Source organism: Mytilus galloprovincialis, chromosome 12 (assembly GCF_965363235.1).
Source record: "Mytilus galloprovincialis chromosome 12, xbMytGall1.hap1.1, whole genome shotgun sequence".
Lineage (NCBI taxonomy): Eukaryota > Metazoa > Mollusca > Bivalvia > Mytilida > Mytilidae > Mytilus > Mytilus galloprovincialis.
In genome coordinates, this window is record NC_134849.1 from 26339038 (window position 1) to 26363242 (window position 24205).

The 24205-nt window shown below is 31.8% G+C and overlaps 2 protein-coding genes across 2 annotated transcripts in view; one reads left to right on the forward strand and one right to left on the reverse strand.

Annotated features, from left to right (window-relative positions):
* Positions 1 to 24205, forward strand: part of LOC143055095 (protocadherin gamma-A12-like) — a 110822-nt gene that overhangs the window by 72252 nt on the left and 14365 nt on the right. The gene's annotated exons all lie outside the window — the stretch shown is intronic.
* On the reverse strand, positions 1614 to 24018 carry LOC143055120 (uncharacterized). Its single transcript, XM_076228263.1, has 13 exons — positions 23588 to 24018; positions 22779 to 23085; positions 22108 to 22316; positions 21478 to 21681; positions 20874 to 21149; positions 20193 to 20397; positions 19447 to 19541; positions 18590 to 18761; positions 17791 to 17895; positions 16606 to 16616; positions 3938 to 4103; positions 2172 to 2465; positions 1614 to 1684 (listed from the first exon to the last, which is right to left on the reverse strand). The coding sequence occupies exons 5-13, from the start codon at positions 21102 to 21104 to the stop codon at positions 1614 to 1616; spliced, it is 1350 nt and encodes a 449-aa protein (XP_076084378.1). The 5' UTR covers positions 21105 to 21149; positions 21478 to 21681; positions 22108 to 22316; positions 22779 to 23085; positions 23588 to 24018.

A 24205-nucleotide genomic window follows, 5' to 3' on the forward strand; every position in this document is an offset into this window, starting at 1 on the left:
AGGAATATGACATTAATTATTCATACGTTGGTGTGTTAGAGCTGTTGATTCTGCCAGTGAATTAGGAACTTTTCTTTTTGAATTTTCCTAGGAGGTCAATTTTGGTAATTTTACTCTTGACAAGTTTTGGACATAGTTTTTTGTTTCCAAAATAATTTTATCCTAAAATGCTCACTTTTTATTTTGCTTTCAATTAACTGAGCTATATAATCTTTCGTGTTGTACGATCTGAAAAAAGACATGCTTTAATTACAATTATTGATACATTTGTATTGTTATATTTCATTATACCACAATTATATATATTTACTGCAATTTTCTAAAAAGTGTTTTTCTGTTTCCGCTGTAACGATTTTACATAATTAAGGATATATACATATACAAGGTCTATATTACTGATTTTTGTAACAGTTTATACTATCAAAGGAAAGAATATTAAATATACAAAAATGTTTTCTAATATGTTTAAAATGTCCATATTCAATTCAATAGATTTGTTTGTAAAATAAATGTTTATATTATATATTCATAACTTTGAAACCAATTTCAGTCGACTGTATTTGCTTTCTTTACAGTTTTTAACTATTGTTGAATATTTAAAAAAAAAGACATAAAACAATATCCGATGAGAACTACAAATAAAACATCATAACTAAATACATTAATATTGGATGTAAAAATACCCAGACACTTCTAATTTCAAAGGAAATTCACACTTTGCAAAACAGTCATATTTGAGAATAATTATGTTCGGTACAAACAATATTAGACGACGTAGATGGTAGTAGACCATTGTCTAAGACGCGGTAAAAATGTCGTGAGTTTGTTAAGACAAAGATACATATAAAGATTAATAACCAGAAAATTGTCATGAGATGTGCCAAATATATTACAACTGCATTCCAAATATCTCTGACTTACCACTAGTGGTTCATCATAGACTATACCTAATCAGAAACTAATACATTGTTGTCACCGATGCAAGAAACAACATAACTATGTCTCGTTTTTTGACTCCGTCAAGCGAGACAAAATCAGACGGTCTTTTTGGTAAATAATTTGGTAGCTTTAAGTATTAAATTCCCTAAACAACCAGACTGTATTTCTGTTAATACAACAACACGTGTAATCTAGCAGCATCTCATTTGGATGTGTGAGAATTTATAAACACTAATGAATGTGCCAGTTTTAAAGAGGTAAAAACAACAGAGCATGTGTTTGTAAAGGCAATAACATATATTTTATTTATAATATTTTTCATAATAGTGGTATTTTGCTTTTTAAAGTAAGAATATTTTGAATAAGTCACATTTTGTGTTTCAAATTCTGACAACTTAGATCTTACTTCTGATATTCTACTGACAAAGTAATATAAAAACTATGCAAGAATCACACAATAAGAAAAACAGTTAATATATGTGCATTAACAAAATACCTTAAAAAAAGGAATGATTGTTGCGAGCAAATATGTAGCTTTTACTCAACATTTGCTATTGTCCTATTGTTCAAGGTGATATTAAAAATAATAGACAAATACATGTTCTTGTTTTGATTTTTAAACACTTAATCAATTACATATCTTAGAGGATAGCAACTTCCAACAACGGTCTTACTTACATGTGTGGAGGTATTTCCTGGCACGTTGAATTCACCATTATCTCCCCGTCAGTGATACATTGATAATCTATGGATAAGTTATATACATTTATCTAGTTATAATTAAACTCATTATCAATAACAATATTAAGATTATAAGTATATCCACATTTCTGAACGATTTTGCCAAACAAAAAAAAAACGGTAATGTAACCTATAAATCTTCATAGTACTTCATTACATGATTAGTTCTCATTTACTTAATTTAGTAAGGAAACACCATTTTCAGAATAAAGAAATATTAGCTTTTTGCTTTTCGTTCATGTTCATGTTAGGTTGTTGATTGCTATAGAAAGGGTACATATTTAAGAAAACAACACAAGGTATGGGCTTTAGTGTTTAATTTTGAGAATAAAAAAAATATTAGCTTTTCACTTTTCGTTGATGTTCATGTTAGGTTGGTGATTGCTATAGAAAGGGTACATATTTAAGAAAACAACACTAGGTATGGGCTTTAGTGTTTCATTTACTGTACATGTACATGTCGATCACTTATTTTGTTAATAAAAACTCACCTGCAGACAGTTTCGTACATGTATCTCTAAAACAAGAGCAATCTTCGTAAGATGGGTTACAGAAACAACTGTTTTTTGGTCTTGTGACAAACGCATACCCCTTTGTGTAGTCACAGCGACAAGTATTATCAGTCCTAGCAGAACCATTGCTGAATACAACCTGCCCTTCTTCAGTACATTTTGATTGACTGTAGATACACTCACTGTTTCCATGGGTGGTGAACACAATAGGTTGATATCGTCCAGAATTACATTCTGCTAGATTGAACAACGGTTGGAACACTAGCTTACTTCCTTTTAAGTAAACAATATATTTTGATATTTATAGATTATCGTTGGTCACCTTAACGAGATTGATTTTCTTGCATGAGACGGTACGGCGAAAGTGAGAAAAACAATCCAGTTGAAATGACCAATAATAATCTGTTGATCGCTAGTTTACCTATGAAGACGATGTTTATTTCATTGGCAATACGTGTGCTCTTTTAGTTTCTAGCGGTCTTTTTTTGTATTACTCAACACCGCTGAGAAAGAAAAATTTCGTAAAATATGATACAAGTACCGTCAACGATTTGTGTTCAATTTTAAAAGCAGTATAACAGTCATGGTTACATGTTGTTGTGGTTCGTATTAACATGAGCAACACAACGGGTTTCACATTTCAAGAAGTATTGGTTTGCCCTTCTTGAGTATCTGATATATCTTTTTTCACACATACGTTTGAAACCAATTCAAAATAAGATGTTGTAACCCTTTTTTTTCTATTTATCTTTAAAAAAAAATATGTCGGTAATGCACATAGCAATTTGTCAATTGAGTAAGGCCAATTAGAATACTAGATTGTGAAGGGGAACATTTATAGTCGGCAAACAAATGCCAGCATATATGTGTGTAAATTTTAATGAATCAAAAGCCTTAAAGAAGTTAATTTGTCACTAGCAAATGTGATTTTTTTTTTCTGTCTTATTACTGGATTTGAAAATTAGGCCAGCTGAAACACGGCGCTTGGTGCGAGATTATTTCGCTGTATAAAAGACCAATTGGGGGCCTTCGGCTGTTTCTTCATTTTTGTCGGGTTTTTTTTGACACATTACCCATATCCAATCGCAATTTTAGCTATATACTTGAACAATTGATGAAGATGTCATAGGTTAAAGGGTTAGATTTAAGATGACACTTATGTATATGATAATATTTTATATGTATGATATTAAACCAAAAAAATAAAAACTATATTTCTTTATCAAGTCATATTATTTAGGCCAGCATTAACGTGATTACTAAATAGTATGCATTATAAAACTCTATAATTGAAAAAATATAGGGACTAAACTTGTCTTGGCTTGCGTAAAACATAATAACCTTGGTATCGTTGATGAAATTATCTCTATTCTTAATAATATCTCATTCAAATTATCTGCTACAATGCCAAGCAATTTAAAATGAATAACTTATTATCTTATATTTGTACATTACTGGCCCAAAATTACTGAGGAAACCACCATTGAACTTCAAGAGGGGAGGGGGGATCTATGTTGTTTTTTTTTTTGATAAATTTGATAAAATTCTGGTGTAGCAGTTGACCATACAAAACTGAATTCAGATTTTCCCCATACTGTTAAGTGTTAAATTATTTCATTGATATGGCGTTGGAAAACTAAATATATTTGTTCGTGCTTTGCGAATTCGGACTCAGAAAAAAAAAACATTACCTCCTTTGAAGTTAACTGATTGTTCTCTAAATCCTAAAGTAGTAAAAATTTTACCTATGCTACTTCGATCTGAACCTAAACAGTTTTCCATATATTTCTGGTCTAGTAAATTAAACAAACAAACATATTTGTCTTCAGCAGAACAGGAAATGTTTCCCCTTAGTTTCCATTCTGCTCTGGCTGGACATTTAAGGTTATATCCAGCTGTCATTACAATTATCTAAAAACAAATGCGATTAATGTACGAATTCATTTGGGCCAATATTGGTCTTAATATGCAATAATCCTAGGTTCATTTGAATTAACGATGTTAATAGCAGTGAACTGCTGACCATTAGAACGACATATAAACACAATTATAAACAAAATACTGTAATATATTTCTTGTACGTAGTTAAATGCTGCAAATTGATTATGCAAGTTTTTGTATAAAATCTAAACTGAAACTACTCTTGTGTGATTATTGTGTAGCATGACGTCTGCGGTAAATTAAGAATCTTCTTATCATCGAGGTTTATTATTGAGGAATTATTTTAAAATAGAGGAACGAAAAGCCTTCTTGGCACACTGTAATCTTTACTGAACTGGACGTTATATATAGAAAAACATGTTTTGATTTGCCAAAAACATTTAGAGTGTTCTGTTCTTTCTTTACACATTTGTATCTACCTGTTAGGTTAACACCAATGTCAAAATGAACATATGGGTATCGTGGGTGTACTGTTACTGTTTTTTGTTGTTTCAAAGACGTTTGGTGTGTTAAGACAAAATACATTTAATAAAACAAAAACATGCAGACTTCAATTGACGTGTATGAATGTAACGTGCGCGCTGTACTCGTAAGTTTGATTGATTATTGATGACTATGATTTCATTTTCCATTTTAGACATGTGCAACAATCATATATTATAGAGTAATTTCCTTAAACGTAAAAAAAAACCACATGTGACTTCCTAATTAAATTTGTTTGTGCATAAAACCAAAGACAGTCAAATGGTTTAATTGATGATATATCATATCACATATGTTTCTTCGAATATTTACCAAAATCAGGAGAATAACCATTTTGCTAAATCACTGGTCATCTAAAAAAGGTGTTTAGTATTTTTCTGTTCAACAAATTTTCCATCTGCAAAGAGTAAAAAAATGATTATACAGTATCATAAACCAGTTGTAGGGGTAAGTCCATATTTAACATAAGGTCGAGGTTATATATCACAATTACTATGGATATTGTCAAATTTTACAAATGTCCTGAATAGCAAGTATCTTTACATCCTAATAACAAATTGAATAAATGCATGTAATAAAAAAACATTATGCACAATAAAATTTTTTGTGGTATACCATCTGTTCCACCTGTTTTTCTTTTCTGTTTGGTAATACATAATACATGTTACATTTCTATTATAAATTAGAAAACAACGGTGAACCACAAACGTCAAAATTATTTAATCACGCATTGAAATGAACCATTTGTTGATTCTTATAAATTCTGTGGAACTTTTAGACTATTTTAAATCTCGGACTATTTCTTATATTAATTCTTAAATACGTTTGATGTTTAAACACTGTTTGCTTATATTACCTACGTGAGAATTATAAATTGTTTGTATAAACATTGGACAACAAAAATATGTCAAATTTCTGACGTCAGGCACAGCAATGAATGTGTTTTTGATTTGATAGATGCTTTTATGTTCTGTTAAAAAGTTTCCTTTTAAAATTGTAACACGATGATGACTGCTGTACCAATATTTTGACTATTTTATGCATTATGTCTGTTTAGATTACGCATCATTGTAAATATAACGGAATTTGACGAGACTGTCGTATAAAGTGAGAGCTTTAGCGCTTTAAAACAAGGTTTAATCCACCATTTTCTACATTTGAAAATGCTTGTACCAAGTCAGGAACATGACAGTTGTTGTCCACTTTTTTATGTGTTTTGTCATTTGATTTTGCCATGATTAGGGTTATTCCGCTTTAATTTTATGAGTTCAGTAGTTTTGTGATTTTACTTTTTAATAATAAACGCATAATGGTGTTTATATAGCGATAAAAATAATCTTGATGGTTTCACCTGATCAAAATAGATATTACAAATATTGTTTTGCATCTATACTTTGTTGCTTTTTTATAACGTGATTGGACATCATACTGTGGCTATTTTAAATGTATTTCAAAATCAGTGTTGCATATTTTAGAATAAATCTTTATTTATAGTAAAACAATATTTTGTAGGGGATGAATACCATTATATACTGAGAAAGAAAAAAACTCTTAAACTGAACACACAATATTTATTTACTAAAATGTCTGTTCCTTTGCAAAATCCTTTAGTCTAAAGAAATATATTCGTTCAGTGTTTTTTACAATTGTTTCAGCTGAGGTTGAATGTTGGTATCTATAACAACAGTTAAACCTGCTGCATGTGTTTGCACCTGTCCTTAGCAGGAATCTGATATTCAGTAGTAGTCGTTTGCTGTTCTGATTCATTAGTGTTTTTTTTTTTATATACTGTACATTCAGAAATTATTGCGATGTTTTTGTTATTGTCAAAAATGCCTAAGTGTTATATTTATTATAGCAGTATTTCAAACTCGCATTTTGAAATTTGTTATGTGAATCTTAATGATTTTTCTCAATATTTCGAAGATTCAATCGAATGTTCATCTAAAATTACAAAATCTCAATGATATGCACGCAATGATTTCTGAAATTTGAATTATTAAACAAAAGGGCATCATTTATAAAGCAGTACGGGAAGGTTCTTCATCTGACCTCGTAGGTGTGTCTTTTTGACCAATGAAATTGAGTCTTCCACGATCTTGGAAGTTTAACGAAAGGCAAAGGGATGTAACTCATTTTATTTACGACGAAATCGTCAGTCAAAATAATTCATAAACTTTTTTGATTGGCTTATTAATAGGTCGTCAACTCATTTGCATATCTTTATAAATTCATAACTTTTAGTTCACTCACATGTGACCTCAAAGCGGGTTTCGTTAGATCTCCCACGCGACATATCAGAAACAGTAGCGATGAGAGATCGGTTTTTAATTAGATTGGTCGATATTGTGTTATCATCTTATTATCACTATACAAACAACAAATGTAACGAACAAGCACAAAAAGGCATACATCAAATTTAACATACTCATAACTAGAAAAGATATAACAAAGGTCAATATACAACATGAAAATAACCCCCGTTTTCCCGCAAACCACATTCATAAACAGCAACCAACATGTTTTAATGGCAACAAGGATCACAACTGAATACTTGGTGATATGAATTATTATTGTTTATCACACTTAAAAACTTTGAAATACTTTTGCATTTCTTCACCAGGAAAAAAAAACTTGTATTTTAAAAACCTTTAGAATGTTAGGTCCACAATTCTCTTTAACTTTTTACTTTATTTGGCCTTTCTTACTAATTTTTTTAGAGCGCCACTGATGAGTCTATTCTAGACGAAATAAACGTCTAATGCAAATACAAAATTTTAATCCTGGTTTCTATGTTGAGTTTATTAATGGCTTTATCAAACACTACCTTCAATAGATGAACTGATCTATGATATGCAAACCAATTAACACCGTCCAGTCGTTTTAAGTACTGTAAACCAGGCAATTTTCGCTACGTCTTTTTTCGCGATTTACCAACAAATATTGATTCTTGCCATTTTAAATTCGCGATGTCCTGGTCGTGTCCTTTAAAAGTTTGTTTTAATAAATGTTTTAGAAACTATACAGTATTGATAAATGTTAAAACTTTTAGTAGTGTTTGCATGTAAAAACACAATCCTTATCAACAAGGAGTGAATAAATGCTGACAGAATTACTGCTGATTAGTTATTATTTTAAATGACTGATCTATACAGCAGATGCAATGGGTTATCAGTTTAAACTTGATTGGCATGAGTCATTTACATAGCTTAAACAACACTTTTCAGGAAATGGAACAACATCCCTCAAGATTTTTGTCGACGTCTTATTGATTCCATGCGACGGAGATGTCAGGCGGTCATAAATACAAAAGGTAGTCATACAAGGTATTGACATGTTAACCTGAATTCTGTACTCGTCTTGTTAAAATTGTTCGAAAATGTGCAATATTGTTTTCAATCATTATGTTACTTCAAAATCATGTTGGCTAACTGTTCCATTAAATTTTTGTTATCAATTTTTTGTTATAAAAAATTTAAATGATCTTATAATCATGTAACGTTTCTTTTTTTTTTTTTGCCTAGTATATATATATATGAAGAACCAAAAATTTGAGAAAGCAAATTTACAGATCTAACATTGTTGGGTTGATGTTTAGACGAGTTGTATATACATTATGTACACAGCCATGTATCACCATCATTGATGGCGATCCGATGGATACATCTGTTGTAGAGTTGTCACTGACTCCGACGTACTTATGAATATAATCATTTTCTGTGACTGTATATTACATTAATTTGTAGGATCCTTTACTATAGATAATTTAGCTGATCTGTAACAAGAACATCTTGATGCCTTATATATCATGTACTGTAGTACGCCGCTAGATTAAAACTGACGTGGAAAGGTAACACATGCCCACCGAAAGCTCTTTTTTTGAGAGCCCAGGTGGTCGTGTGGTCTAGCGGGACGGCTGCAGTGCAGGCGATTTGGTGTCACGATATCACAGTAGCATGGGTTCGAATCCCGGCGAGGGAAGAACCAAAAATTTGCGAAAGCAAATTTACAGATCTAACATTGTTGGGTTGATGTTTAGACGAGTTGTATATATATATAAGTACGTCTCAGCCAGTGACAACTCTACAACAGATACAACAGGGTGTATCTTACATCAATTTGTAGGATCCTTTACTATAGATAATTTAGCTGATCTGTAAAAATAACATCTCCATGCCTTATATATCATGTACTGTAGCACGACCCTAGATTAAAACTGACGTGGAAAGGTAACACCCGGGCAACGAAACCTTCGTTTCTATGAACCCCAGGTTGTCGTGTGGTCTAGCGGGACGGCTACAGTGCAGGCAATTTACATATCTAACATTGTTTGGATGATGTTTAGACGAGTTGTATATATCATGTATATATACTTAACACAAATCGATATTCATAATATATATTGTCAAGTTAAGTTTGATATTGGAATGTCTTTATCTTATTCTACTTACAGATTATTTTATTGCTTTGGTCTTATCTAAATAATGTTTAACAACGTTCTACCTGTAGTTTCATAAACCAGTATGTTTATTTTACACTTTAACTGATAGATTTATGATGTATTGTGTTTGAAGTTTATAAATTGAGATTAGCGTAATACATGGTTTTTAAGGAATGGTTTCCTTTCTCACAATGAACTGTCGATTTGAAATGACAAATACACAGATTTTTATCACTACAATGCCTTACTATTGTTTTACTAGAACAGTCCATGAAATTATATCAATTGTTGCGCAAATGTCGTTAATTGCTTTAGTCAAACTATATTATTTTGAAACGCATATATATTTAGCAATAAAATCTAATGCATTTCGAAAATGAAAGTGTTAAAAAAGGTTACAACTAATTATCAACATTCAAATACTTACGATTAGACTTTGCTAGTAAAACTATTTGCATGACTCGTTCAGTCGATTTCATCTCAAATCATGTTTATTAGTAGAATTATATGCATCGATTTAATCCTACGTGAATTTCGATTGTGTCACGTGACTACATATGTAATTTCCCTTTATCATGTTTATATTGATTGTATTTCAGATATGTAACACATAACTGTAGGTATTATTATCACTTGTGTTTTATTTAGCTGGTAAAAATGATTACTGAAAATTGTCATCAAATACTTGGAATTAAATTATATGTTTTGGGCTTTTTGTTCATTTTAACAATTCACGAAAGGGTTGTCTGTAATCTGTAATCTGTAATCTGTATTCGTATTTCTGTCCATCAAGGCACACCTCCATATATATAAAGGAAAATGTCAGCACACAGTAATATTCAACGGAGTATATTAAAATATAAAATTGTCAACCACCTCAAAAATTAATGTATTTTCAAATAAATCAATAGATATTTTGATAAAAAGAAGTTAAAATCTTCGTTCAATGCAAAGTCAAATGATTCTAAGACCATGCGTGCCCAGCATTTCATTACAAAGCTAAGCTAACTATATACTACCGTATTACAGGATCTGCATACCCTTCCGGAGCACATGAGATCAACCCTAGTTTTTGGTGGGGTTGGTGTTGTTTATTCTTTAATTTTCTATGTTGTGTCATGTGTACTATTATTTGTCTGTTTGTCTTTTTCATTTTTAGCCATGGCGTTGTCAGTTTATTTTATATTTATGAGTTTGACTGTCCCTTTGGTATCTTTCGTCCCTCTTTTTTTAGCACTAAAAGCTAAATTGTCTACTGCCTAATTTTAAATTAGCTAGTAAAGCATAGCGCTTGTTGTGCAAACGATATTGCATTTGTCAATTGTTAAACATTTTTGACATGAATGGTTTTCTTGTGTTTTCCAATTTTTCACATAACACATGAAGTAGGATAAAATGTTTTGCTGTTTCGTTAGCTTTACTACATAGTGTTCAAATTGAACTGATATGTTTCATCACAAATTAGGCTTTGCGGGATTGTATGATTTATTGATAGTTCCTAGTTGTAATTTTTCACGTACTGTACTTCTTTTGGTTTACACTAACCGAAATTGCTCAAAGATGTACGGATCCAATGTTCTATTTATGGTCCATGATTTTAAGTGATGAATATGTCGTTTTTAAGGTCTAATAATCACACACTTTGTCTAGTTTTGATAATGGGCTGTTTTCATTCATCATACAAGTCAGCAATTCCATATTATGAGCATATTTCCTTAAGACTTAGCTATGTTTCTCAATGTATTGATAGCTTTGGCATGTATTGCAGTTTCCATAGGTTAAATATATTAACTGCAGAATCAGCTGCATTGCAAATTAAAGACAAAATTTGTTTAATCCATTTTTGGACATGAATAGAAATATCATTTAATGTTTCACCTTTAAGTTATAAAATTTCCAAACCATTAGTTACTATGAACAGATAAAAAGGCTGTCTCCAAACACAACAAAAACAAAGCTGAGGACTTCTATGGTTTATATTAACTGCTGAACATATTATTCATGGGAAATTTCTAGGGTGTTTCTTGTGTACTAAAATTGTCTGTTCGTCTTTTTCATTTTTAGCAATGGCGATGTATTTTCGATTTATGAGTTTGACTGTTCCTCTGGCATCTTGTGTCCCTCTTTTATATCTTCGGTTGAAATTTCTTGATGTATATATTTACCATTACACATTTTAAAAATATGGGTAGCTTCCTTTAAAATAGATTGTTTGTATTTAGCGTAAAAGACTTATTGTTGGATTTTTAGCTAAATCTTTAAAATGTTTATTCCAGTGGCTCATTACATTTTCTAAGGATTGAAAATAATCTTCATCTACTGGCAGTACTTCAATAAATCGTTCAAGTTTTCCTCTTTGTTTTTTTAAAAAGCTATATTTATCAAATAGATTAGACCGTTAGTTTTCACGTTTAAAGGGTTTTACATTACTAATTTGTGGGGTCCTTTATAGCTTGCTGTTCGGTGTGAGCCAAGGCTCCGTGTTGAAGGCCGTACCTTGACCTTCAATGGTTTAATTTCATAAATTGACGGCGTTCTTGTATTCTATGAAGTACAACTTCCATATATTACCGAAACTGCAAAATTATCATCAGTTTCAACTTACTATGCAAAAAGCAGACTAAGCAAAATAGTCAAAACTTGATTGAGGTCAACAATGGTATTTCAGAAATCGACACAGTAATAAGTTCTCTTGCAACTGAAACAGGAAATAACTCAACCAAGAAACAGTCAGTAAAAGAAGATATCAATGCGTTGAAAATCTCCAAAAAGTCTGTACATTCTAGGATAACAAGGCTTGAACACTCGAAATTTACCGGAGTAGATGCTTTACGTGCTAACTTAAAATTAGTGAGAAAAGATATATATGACTTGAATGAATAAATAGGCACAGTTAAATCAGACATCAAAGTGAACAACAGAAGTATCTCAGATTTACATAAATGTGGTGTCATGAAGAAAACAAAAACAAAGACAAAGAACTATACAAAGTCACCGAAAATAAGTACAGACAACGACATTGATCTCTTTTCGTTTGTGAGTTCAAAACGTCTGTCAAAATTTCAAATGGCAGAACTAACAGATAAAGAACAAGAAAAGTCGACAACTGAACATCAGTACAGAGTAAAGAAAGATATAATTTCTGATATTTCTACAAATATATACACAGTCATCAATGATAGTAGTATGTCAGAATTCAGTTTATATGTAATGTCCAAGACTAAAGAAAATCATGGGAAAAAGCGAACACAGAATCTATCCTCACCAGAATACATTGAAGTTGTTATATCGAGTGATCAAAACATGGTTTCGTTAAACAATTTTAGGGAAGTATCGGTTAAACGAGTGAACGTTTGTATGTCGGAGGAATTGGGAAAGACTACACCGAAAGTGACATGCGAGCCTTCCTACTTGACAACAATGTCAAATTCACCTATATTCGATTTTGCACCAAAGGATTATATAGTAACTCTGCTCAACTAAATGTTCGACACTCAGAAAAAGAAAGAGTGTATGATTCTAACTTTTGGCCACACAGCATTTTTTTCAAACGTTGGTTATCCCGTCGTCAGCTACAAGAAAGAACCAGTTATAAGAATGAAAAAATATGGCAACTAACAAATTAATATATCTAGTAATCATCTATATATTATGTGACACTTTAATGAACATGTTCAGTAAACTAACATTTATGTAATGGAATTGTAGAGTGATTGTCAAGTGTCCCATAATAAGTAAAGTGCTTGAAAAACCACGATGTTGATATATGTGCTTTACAGGAACATTGGTTGCGTAGGCACTGTGTAAATGTACTCGAAAGTATTGATTCGACTTATTTATCTGTAAATCCAAAATGTGTTGATGATAGCTACCCTGAAGCGTTCAAAATTCGCATGGAAGGGTGTGTGACTTTTATTGTTAAATCTTATATATTGTCAAATATGTTGAAAGTATTGATATAGAGGACACGCGTATAACAGGAATAGAAATTCACACCAATCACTCCGAGAATATATATTGTTTCTGGGTATACTTACCTGCATCGTCAAAACCATTCGAACATTTTGGAATTTACGTTGAGCGACTGTAAATGTAAGTATGGTCATCATTCTTGGAGATATAAATGCCAAAGTAAATGGTCCGATATCATTTAAATCCGTTAGAGATAAACAATCAGTAACATTTGAGAAATTGTTGGACGAATTGCGTCTCGTTTCCTTACATTTACAATCCGTTGGGGAAGGAAATACATTTACATTCCAGTCGTATGAAAACGGTCCATCTACTGCTATAGACCATATTTTTATATCAAAGGATAATATCAGTCTGGTTGATTCTGCAAGAGTGTTAGACGACCATTCGTTTAATTTTTCTGGTCATCATCCAATTATAGCCAAGCTAATATTAGACAATACAGTAATTGCAGATACGGAAACATTAATAAAACAATCTAAGATATCATGGAATAAGGCTTGAGAAAGGAACAATTTGGACGACTTCTCTTTTGCAACTTCACAGCATCTTTGGGGCGTAGAGATACCGAGTTTAGGATGTTCTAATTGTGATGTAAAGTGTTATTATTCGAACATCGTCGATGCAATACAACAAGCAGAAACAGAAACTTTACCACACAAAACTTTCGTAAAATACATTTAACCATTCTGGACTCATCCTGTAAATGCGCTGCATGCAAATATCGCTTCAAAACGCCAACAATAGATTTCTGGTAATAGGCCAAGAGGTGAACACATCATATTTCAAGAGTACAAATCAGCATAGAGAAACTTCCAACGGGCATTACGAAATGCATATCAAAAGCATATGCAAGAAACATATGATTCACTCGAAAAGGATTTCGATATAGATCAGAAACGTCTCTGTTCATTTCTGAACAAAAATAAAAAGTCTAAAAGCTGCTTATCAAAACTAATTGTAAATGGGAGACAATGTTCGACTCAGGAAGACATCTTAAATGGATGGGCAAAGAACTTCGAGACAATCTTCAAACAAATTACTGAATCAGAACCTGTTAGTGACAAGGAATGGGCGATAACCAAGACTGTTGAGGTTGCTCACAAAAATTTCAAAGGAACATTTTATAACGATACTAAGCTAAATTTTACAGTTAACGAAGTGGAAAAGGTGTTGAAGTGCCTAAAAAATAATAAAGCGTCTGGATGGGATAACATCGAATATGAACATCTGAAATACGGCGGTAACAGTTTGAGAAATCACAGGACAAAACTTTTCAACTTATTTTGTTACAACTTTTATTCTTCAAAATCTTGGAAATTAAGTTTGATTGTGCCTTTATGTAAAGGAGGAAACCAATGTAAAAGTGATCCAAACTCATATCGAGGAATGAATTTAGCACCTTGTATTGGAAAAGTATTTGATAAAATCATTGATTTAAAAATTCTCTCCAAACCCACAACAAACGGCATGTCAGCAGTGTCTATCGTGTTTACATACATCATTCAATATCCATGAATCCATTTATCACCGTATTGAAAGTCTTGGAAAAGTTAAAGTTGTTTTACTTGATTCAACAAAAGCATTTGACACGGTTTGGCACAACGGATTGTTGTAGAAACTGCTTGAATATGGAGTAACTGGAAAATTAAGATCTTCAGCGTAAGGGTTAATCAAATCAGGTTTACAACCTTCTGTTATGAGTACTGCTCTTGTAACCGTATAGTTCGTCAGGTATGTTTCACGAAAGCTTTTTTCGGATGTATTGTGGACCGAAATTACCAACACCGAGATTTTATAAATAGAACGTGCACAGCGATATGTGTGTAAATCAATTCAGGGACTACCAAGGCAAACTAGATCTGATAGGGTAAATGCGTTGATTGGATGGAAGTCCGCCGAGTCATACATAGATGAACGTAAATTATTATTTCTTGGAAAGTTAGTGTTAATGAAAGACTCAATGCTTCCAAAGCAGATATTTCTTACCCGAGCTATGGAATTTAAATATAACTGTGTGAAACACCAGCTTGGATTTATTCCTGATATACATAGAATTCTGCTCAATTATAGATTGTTAGACTTCGATACTTACCTGAGTACAGGTCATTTCTCAACTTACATTCAATGGAAGAAGAAAGTTAAAGTTGCCGTCCAAGAAACCGAGGAATCGTTGTGGCGTCAGGACACAAATTGACAAAGATTTTAAATTCTTCAGTCGTATACATGCACTTTCAAAAGGTCTTCATCCTGCTTGGACTTTTAGCCGAAAACATCCATTACTTATAGAACAGTGCCGTTTTATTGTCAATCTATGTACCTTAATCCGTCCATACGAAGAACCGCACTTTCTGTGCGACAAGTGCGGATGGTTTTTCGTTGATATAATTATTCACATCGTACTATCTTGTGAAACTTTCAAGTCAAAAGGGACAAGTTTTGGTGTGATTAAATAGATATAGGTCCAATCGAATTCAGTGCTTATCTACATAGTTTAACTGACGAAGCATGCATCTTATCATGTCATACAGACTTCGATCTAGACGAAGATGAACGGACTATGTTTCAAAAGGCCTGCATCACAAACATATACTGGATGTGTGCGACTTGAATTGATGAATAGAACAATTTCTACATATTAGACAATTAGTTGTGTAAAAGATTCTACTATGTGCACATTGCTACTTTCTTAGGCTGATAAACATTTTTTTTTCTCTTGTTACCCATTCTTCACGTTTATATATTTATGTAAAGATTGATTTTGATACATTGTATGTAAATATACTGTCCCATCTTCCAACTTTACTTTAACTATCGATCTAACTAATACTCTTCATTATTAGAAGAAATAAAGATATATATCAGGTTTTTTTCCCTTTTCTGTGGAAAGATCTGTTGCTTTTGGGTTTTTTTTATCGCCAAAATATTGTTCTGTTGCTGTTTGGTTGTTTTAAAGATGTTGCTTAGACATTTGATGTTCGATATTAAACAGTTAATACACTTTTGAAAATAAAACCGCTTAACCAAAAACTTTTCCATGTAAGAGTTATCTCCCTAAACACTGTTTTTCTCTCTTTTTTTTCTTCTTTTCCTTGCAACTGGCAACTTAATCTAACAAAATTGATCGTTATATCTTCAGGATATTGTGCTTCATTTTGACCGTAGCGGTATAGAGATTACAGATAACAATTATTTCCCATTGCATTTGATATAAGTGATGGGCATGTGTTACTGGCAAACCAGGAGAGGTAGCGACATGAATAAAAATAGACAGTTAGGTCAAGGTCGAAGGTCACAGTTATATTCTAAATTTAGAATTTTGCTTATTTTGACTTAAGAAGCGTATATGAGATCGACTCCATATTTGTATTACAATGTAAGTTGCATCATGTCTTACCGCATACATTGAAAGGGTGCCTTGACCTTTAATCTGTTTTATTTAACGTTAGGCGTATGATACTATAGCTCATTAACCATATACAAAAAGATCCAAGGTCTTTTGACTTGATGCTCTTCGTTTATGACCTTGAAATTGAGGTCAAGGTAACACGTAGTCTTAACGTTCTAAATTTTTACCTTTACTATAACTATAAATATATTCATGATAAAGTTATGGATCTGAGTGCATTTAGTTGCAAGTCATGATACCTTAGACATGTTAGAAACCACATATGTTTAAAAGCAGCGTACAATAAGCTACAAGGTTACAAGGAAGTAATTATTCACATAGGCGACAATGGTAGCCTTATTTGGTCCTGCCTTTTCACTATCAAAGATCCATTGAAAAAAATTTCGAATTCTGAATCATCAACACCTTTGGGTGTAATTACAATGGTCAAACACATATGGTGCCGCAGCTTTTTTGATAGAAAAATGACATTTTTTAAGGGTACTCAACGGTTCCGGAATTTTCGAAATAGTATGAATGAAGAACACCCCTTGCTTAATTTGGCACAGAAAATGTTGCTTGTTACAGAGAGTTTTCTCTAAATTTCTCGCTATTTCTACACCAATGGCCAACACCCATTTCTCACTATTTCAATTTTAATTTCTAATTACCAAGGCAGCAGAAAATAAATTTACTTCTACCTATTATCTTGGATGTAAAATCCAGGTGGCGCCAGTCATCTTTATTTACTTCCTTTTAACCACAATGTATCATTTGGCACTGAAAATTACATTTTTTTTTAAATTTTGCATCTAATATTATATCGTTTCGTGTAGAACGACCTTCAATTGTTGTCTGGACATTTGAATTTTAATGTACATGTAACAGAATGTTTTTCCATCACAATATATTTGAGTTTTGGAATTAATGTTTACACTGCAATGAAATGTAGGATAAATTTCAAATGAATTTTAAGTTTACCCTTTTTTAGGATGTGATGGACTATTATTTGGTGGTATTACACATAAAGAAACACAAGAAAAATCATGCAAGGTTTAAAAGTAAAAAACTGAGTTGATTTAAATTGTTTTAATAAATTATAAAAAATAAAATGAAATTTAGCTGGAAGTTGAATACTGTCAATTCAGAAATTATTGCATGCATTTATTATTGCGATTTTGTCATTTTAGACTTATTGCAATTTTGATTTTTACAATTTTGAGAGAAAAAACTGATAAATTCGTTCTAAAATATCTCTAAATCCGTGCTTAAATTATTGGGTCAACAACTCTTGCATTTTTCACAATGATAAAAACTTCGCAACTATTTCTGAATTTACAGTAACTGTTTATTTAAAAAAACAAATGGATTACCTTCTACTTCCAACAACTGAGGAGCTGTAATTGTCCAATCAACTTTAACCAACAGATTGGTTCTTTGCTCTGTGGTTCCAATGTTGTCCCATGATATTCGCTTTCCTACAAAAAATATATACTTATTAATCACCATTTCCTATGGTCAAATTGATACAATCTCAATGTTTTTCAACAACTAGTTTAAACTTCAGTGACAGAAATACTGTGACAAAATTTGTGAAAATCGCACATGAAAGACAACTTATATTTGAACAGTTTCTCCATAGTTATCAAGATGAAAACCAAGTAACTACTTTATTTGACATTTCTTCAAAAAGTGTAAAAAAATAGATCGAAATGCACACAGCTTTATCAGAGCCATGCCAGGAGCATTACACTGATTTTGATGGACTTTTTGTTTGTTGGTATTTTAATGCCACTTTTAAGCACATTTTTGGGATGTTTTGGGGCAATTAGGATGAATGGATGGAGGAAGCAGGGGTGACCTGAAAATACCACTGACTTTCGATAGGGAATCATATTCAATATATTGGTGTGTATAATGCATGATCAGAGAATGAACTAACAAACTTAGTGATGACTGGCTAGTGCATGATTACAGTAGAAATTTAGACAAATTGGTCACCAAGGTCCAAGCAGTAACTATTGACTATTTGTTTAAGCAAGAAAAAGTACAATAAATTAAATGTGCGCCTTAACCATGTTAACCATGGCAAACAAGCAGATGATGTTCTTTGAGACATAAAACTACATTTGTTAGTAATTCATAAGTCTGATTCATAATTATGTTTATTACCTTCTCCTATTCCATATGCCTTCCAAACTGTTATTCCATTGACATCAAAAGAAAAATTATGCAATTGTGTAATTCCAGTAATTGGTTTAATCTGTGACTTCTCTGCATCCAAATTAGTTACAATGTCAACAACTCTAACCCTAAATGATCCTTTCTGTTTAACATCTATAGCCTGTAAAATGAAGCAGAAATGAAAATTAGAATTGCTATGCTTATAACAGTGCATAGCTTCCTGGGTATGCATAATGAATATCAATTCTCTTATCATATAACTATGCATAACGTCTTGGATGAAATTAATGCATACCATTTCTAAAATGATACTTTGTGTCCTCAGTTTATTGTTTGTTGTTCGTTGTGCCATCTTGATGGGGAATGCCATTTTAATTGATTTTTACTGTAGTGTACACACTTTTGATGAACTGTGTTTATATATGATCTGTAACATGTTATTCAGGGAAGGGATGAACTCAAACTAGCAAGCAATGTTAAACCTTGCAATGTCCTATGTGTGCCTGTCCCAAGTCAGATGCATTGTTATTTTGCTAATTTGTGTTGTACATTAATTAGGTTGTAATTTTTCTTAACGTGTTCAAAAATAATTTTTCACCTATTTCAGCCCTGTACAGCATGCAATGCTGTAATGACTTTTGTTTTCTATTAAAGGTTATACAGTGACTTTATCTGATTATATATCTCTGATGGAGATTTGTTTCATTGTTTCATCAAGACATTCAAAACACATTATATCTTTTTGTAATTGGTATACTTCTTACTATGTAAACTTCTTACTCTTAATGTTTGCATATAAATTTTCGTATACTAAATTTAAACTAAAGTATTTTATTCAGACTCACCTGTTTCATCTCCTCTGCAGATGTGACATCATGTCCCTCATTAATGTATCTTCTAACACATGCCTTGATATGTGAAGCCCTGCGGTCACATGGACCTGCAAAACATGTGTAAACTGTCAATACATAGAATGCAATGCTTGCAAAATCAATATTCATATACATTTTGTATGTGAGAAACTACAAAAAAAAAAGTTGTTCTGCAAATGCAAAAATTCTAATATCAGGAACAGAAGCTGAGACCTTTAAAATTGCTTAAAATAAGTACCATTAGTCCATTATACATGTATACAATTTGGACAATACATTAATGCAGTTGCAGGTTACAAAAAATAAGTTTTGATAATTCTTTTTCCCATCTGAAGACAACAAAAAAAAAAAAAAACCTTCAATCAAAAGCTGACTTGTTTGTATGTGCCTGTCCCAAGTCAGGAGCCTGTAATTCAGTGGTTGTCGTTTGTTTATGTGATAAATATTTGTTTTTCGTTCAATTTATTATATAATTAAGGCCGTCAGTTTTCTTGTTTTGAATTGTTTTACATTGTAATTTAGGGACCTTTTATTGCTAACTATACAGTATGTGCTTTGCTCATTGTTGAAAGTCTTTCGGTTATCTATAATTGTTAATTTTTGTGTCATTTTGGTCTGTTGTGGAAAGTTGTCTCGTTGGATATCATACCACATCTTTTTTTTTATACTGAAATATTTTTTTCTTTTGAAAAACCAAGTTGAAAACTATGAAATTTTACCTTTGCCATCCTGTGCTTCACTGAAGTTGTATGTTTTCAACTTATCTCCTAGTTCATCTTTAAGCGCTACCATCATCATTGTGTTCTTATAACATCCAGCATTATCTGAGAAGAAGTTCACCTCCTGTATGTTTGGTACTTGTTTTGTCAGATCATTGACTACATCACACAACACAGAAGCAGTAACAGAACCATCTTGAGATATCTAAAAATATATCATGACAATGTTATATTACTTGTAAAAAGCCATTTGGATTAAACTTCTTAATCTGTGCTGTAAATTTAAACAATGCAGCTCAAAAATGATACAGAAATAAATAAAAAAGGAAATCCTAATTATAGCAAAATGATTTATTGTAAATTCAGAAAGCAATTGTCTGCTGTTATTATGAATTACTGAGATGAAACAACCTGGACACATTTTTTGCAATAATTTATGAATTTACAGAAATTGAAATAGATAACAAAATTTATTTCAAAGTTTCAATATTGAAGTTGAATAAAAGTTAGCCTAACTTATATTCAAAGAACATTTTCCAATTACCAAAAGATTTCTGAACGCTAATAAATTATCTGAAGAAATTCCGATCTTTTCCAAAAGCTGAAAACTTGAAATAATAGATAATTATATTCCTTAATAGTTTTGTTCTTTAAGAAAAACTAGCAATATATTTTTATTACCTGGGATGAAAAAATGTGTACATGTGTAATTGTCTTTAGTTCTTCCCCATGTTTGTATAAAGTTACTGAAATATGCCAGTTGATTCCACGTTTGCCGAACCAGTCACTCTGACCTTCTCTAAATTTGCGTGGTAGAAATTTCATTGCACAGTCACATGTGATAAGTGCTTGATTTTCATTTAAATTCTTTAGTAGATCTTGTTTTGCACCGTCTTGATTCCTAGCTCTCATAGCATGACTTTTCCAATCTTTTATAGCTTCTACAGCATTTTCAACCTGAAAAAGTAAGTTATGGTAAGAAAAGTGGTTAATTTCTAATTAACACACAGTCTTTCTTTTTAAATACAATTCAACAACCTAAGCTCTTACATACATGTATACTATCAATCTCAAAGCAATTCAACGAAGTCATTTCATGTCTATCAAGGGAGGTTACTGCATTTTTATGATGGCAATTTGGAGAAAAAGAGTTTTTAAATAATGTTTTGTACTTAAATGTAATGGTTTGGACCACAGTATTGGATATTAAGCTAAGACAATTTAAAATTCCTTTGTATACTTCTCCATTAAGTTAAGGAAATGGAAATAAGGTGATAAAAATTACCTGGAATACAATGGAATCTTTATTGTCCCATGTACCATTCTGTGTTAGAGTACTTATTTCAGCTAAAAAGTCTGCCAAGTCAATACACTGTTCACAACTGTGTTTATGCTAGGTGTTACAACTTTTGGAGAAGCACTTTTCACTATCACTTAGAGCAAACATTTGGCAATGATCTGGAACAGCATTCTCTCTTTGGATATGTACCTTTTGATTTAAAAAAAATCTAAACCATTAGAAAGATTTGTCCCAAACTTAAGAAATAAAAAGGATTAACAGATCTATACATCCAACAAAAAATACAAAAAAATAAAACACAGTGAACATCATAATAATGAGAACAGGAGTCTCCATTGCTCAACTGAACAATTTGTTGGTTAAAATTCATGGTTATTTTCAGACCTACTAGTTTGAGTGAACTTGGATATTTGTTATTTTTCAAAGAAGTACTTCCATTAAACATTGTTCAAATGTGCCTTATGGTATCAATATATATATATAGCGTGTGTGGTGACAATTACATCTAGTTCAAGCTGTAGTTCACTCATTGACAAACTAACATGTCACATTCAATTTGTTTAATTATAATGTTTCCTATAACATGATTTAGACTATCAATATGTTTTCAAATACCTTGAAATCTGATTTGATATATCGCTTCCCATTTAGCAATTTGGATTTCAGTTCTTTCTTCTTTTCACTGGATATGGAGAGTTTTTCTATGATGGTTTCAAGATCTTGAAATGCTTTTCCACCCTCTGCGATGTAATAGTCAAGACCCTCAACACATTTCCTTACTGAGGCAGCACAGTCATTAAGGATCTTATACATTGTGCTTCTTCCTACAATTACAAATTTATAGTTGATTATACACATATAAATTTCAATTTGATAACACACCAATTTTTTTATTGTCATTATGAATAAAATCAATATATTAATGACTACAACATCCTTATTTTCTGAGAAAAATCTATTTTATGTGTGCAATGTCTTTTTCAAATTAACAAACAATAGCTGTCAAGGTGTCCCATGTTTCTTGTATATATTATATCAACCTGAATACTAGATTACTATATACATGCATATGGAATTATAACTGATTCATGACTCTCAATTTCTTTTCAACCCTTTATTTATAATTTGTTAACAGCTGTATCTGTGTTCAATACTTATCAAGGTACCAGGCTCATAATTTGTTCAACATCAGATGCGAGTTTTGACAATTATTAAAAATTTCATCAGTGGGCTCAAATCAAAATAATTATAAGTTTAAAAGTGTTTATCTATTTTTATAAACTTACCTAAATGACCAACATTTTCTGAATCACAGAACTGAATGAACTGATTAATAAGAGATGAAGGTGCAAGGCTTCGAATCAACTTTGGCACAGCGACTATCTCTCCAGTTGTAAGCTTCATAGTCTTCATACCAAAAGGCAGATCGTTAACAACATCTGAACTGATAATAAAATCTATAAAGTGTTCCAACTCTGCTATGTCTATCTTGTTTCTCGTTAGTCTTTCTTTGGACACAGGGAGGCCACAGCCTACTTCATCACTGTGCAGTTTGGCAGCATAAAATCGGTACTTTGTCAGATCCGGTATCATCTAAAAAATAAATAAAAATTGAATAGATATAAAAGCAACATAAATACTATCAACAAAAATAAATATTTGGAAAATTTGGACATATATGTATTGTATTTAAAGCTTTGCCATCGTTAAAGGTAGAATTTACTGTTGCAATTTCAGTTTACCAAGCGAAGTGTAGAGAAGCTAGGTAAACCTATATCTGCGTCAATAAAATTATGTTTTTCTAAGGCCATGGCTTTAAACACAATACAGTTATCTCCATTTTAATGCAATATATTCAAATAAATTCCATATAACAAATATTTTGGCAGATTTCTGGGCCTTTTATAGCTGGTGACTATGTGATATGGGCTATGCTCATTGTTGAAGGCTGTACAGTGACGTATAGTTGATAATTTCTGTGTCATTTTTGTCTCTTGATGAGAGTTATATGTTTCATTGGCAACCATACCACATCTTCTTTTTAATATTATATATATATATGACATATACAACTTGCAAATAAGATACAACATACCTCTCTGACCTCATTAAAGCTGTAATTTCTGGATAAAACTGAAAGAATTTGCTTTCTTCATGACCATGTTTCTGCTGAAATATATATGTCCTTCAATATAAGTGCTGTTTGATCAAGTGTAGAGGACTTTTCAGGTTTATGTGCTGAAATCACAGACTTGAACAACAAATCTCCTTCACCAGGGTAGATGGTTTCACAAATGGCTGACATACACTGTAGTGCTTTTGACAGGCATCTCTGCTTGGTTTTTTCTGTAGATGATGCTAATGGAATCAATTTTTCCTTCACAGGTGACACATCTGATATTGCCAGGAAGGAATTCAGCTTCTGTAACTTGTCCATCACACACACTGATGCCTCTGAATATTGACTGTCACCTGTCTCTAAGCTCATACTTTCACTCTCTGTTTGACTCTCTCCATCTGTTACTGTGTCCTAAAAGAAAATATGCTTTAAGTAATATATTCAGAATTGGCTAATCATACATGAATTACAACTCAACATAACTCACACTTTTGCAAAAACGCAATACAACAAGAAAAATATGTCCACAGTGTACATTGATGCCAGGTTGCATTCTCTTTTTTTATTTTCATAAGGGAGCCAACACATTTGTGT

Excerpts from the sequence above, each read along its gene's own strand:
- LOC143055120 (XM_076228263.1), bottom strand. The coding sequence starts at position 21,104 with ATGAGAGCTAGGAATCAAGACGGTGCAAAACAAGATCTACTAAAGAAT. Across the intron at positions 17,896-18,589 it reads GGCATATGGAATAGGAGAAG|GAAAGCGAATATCATGGGAC; the intron begins GTAATAAACATA and ends TATTTTTTGTAG. Across the intron at positions 2,466-3,937 it reads TTCAGATCGAAGTAGCATAG|GAAGTAAGCTAGTGTTCCAA; the intron begins GTAAAATTTTTA and ends TTTACTTAAAAG.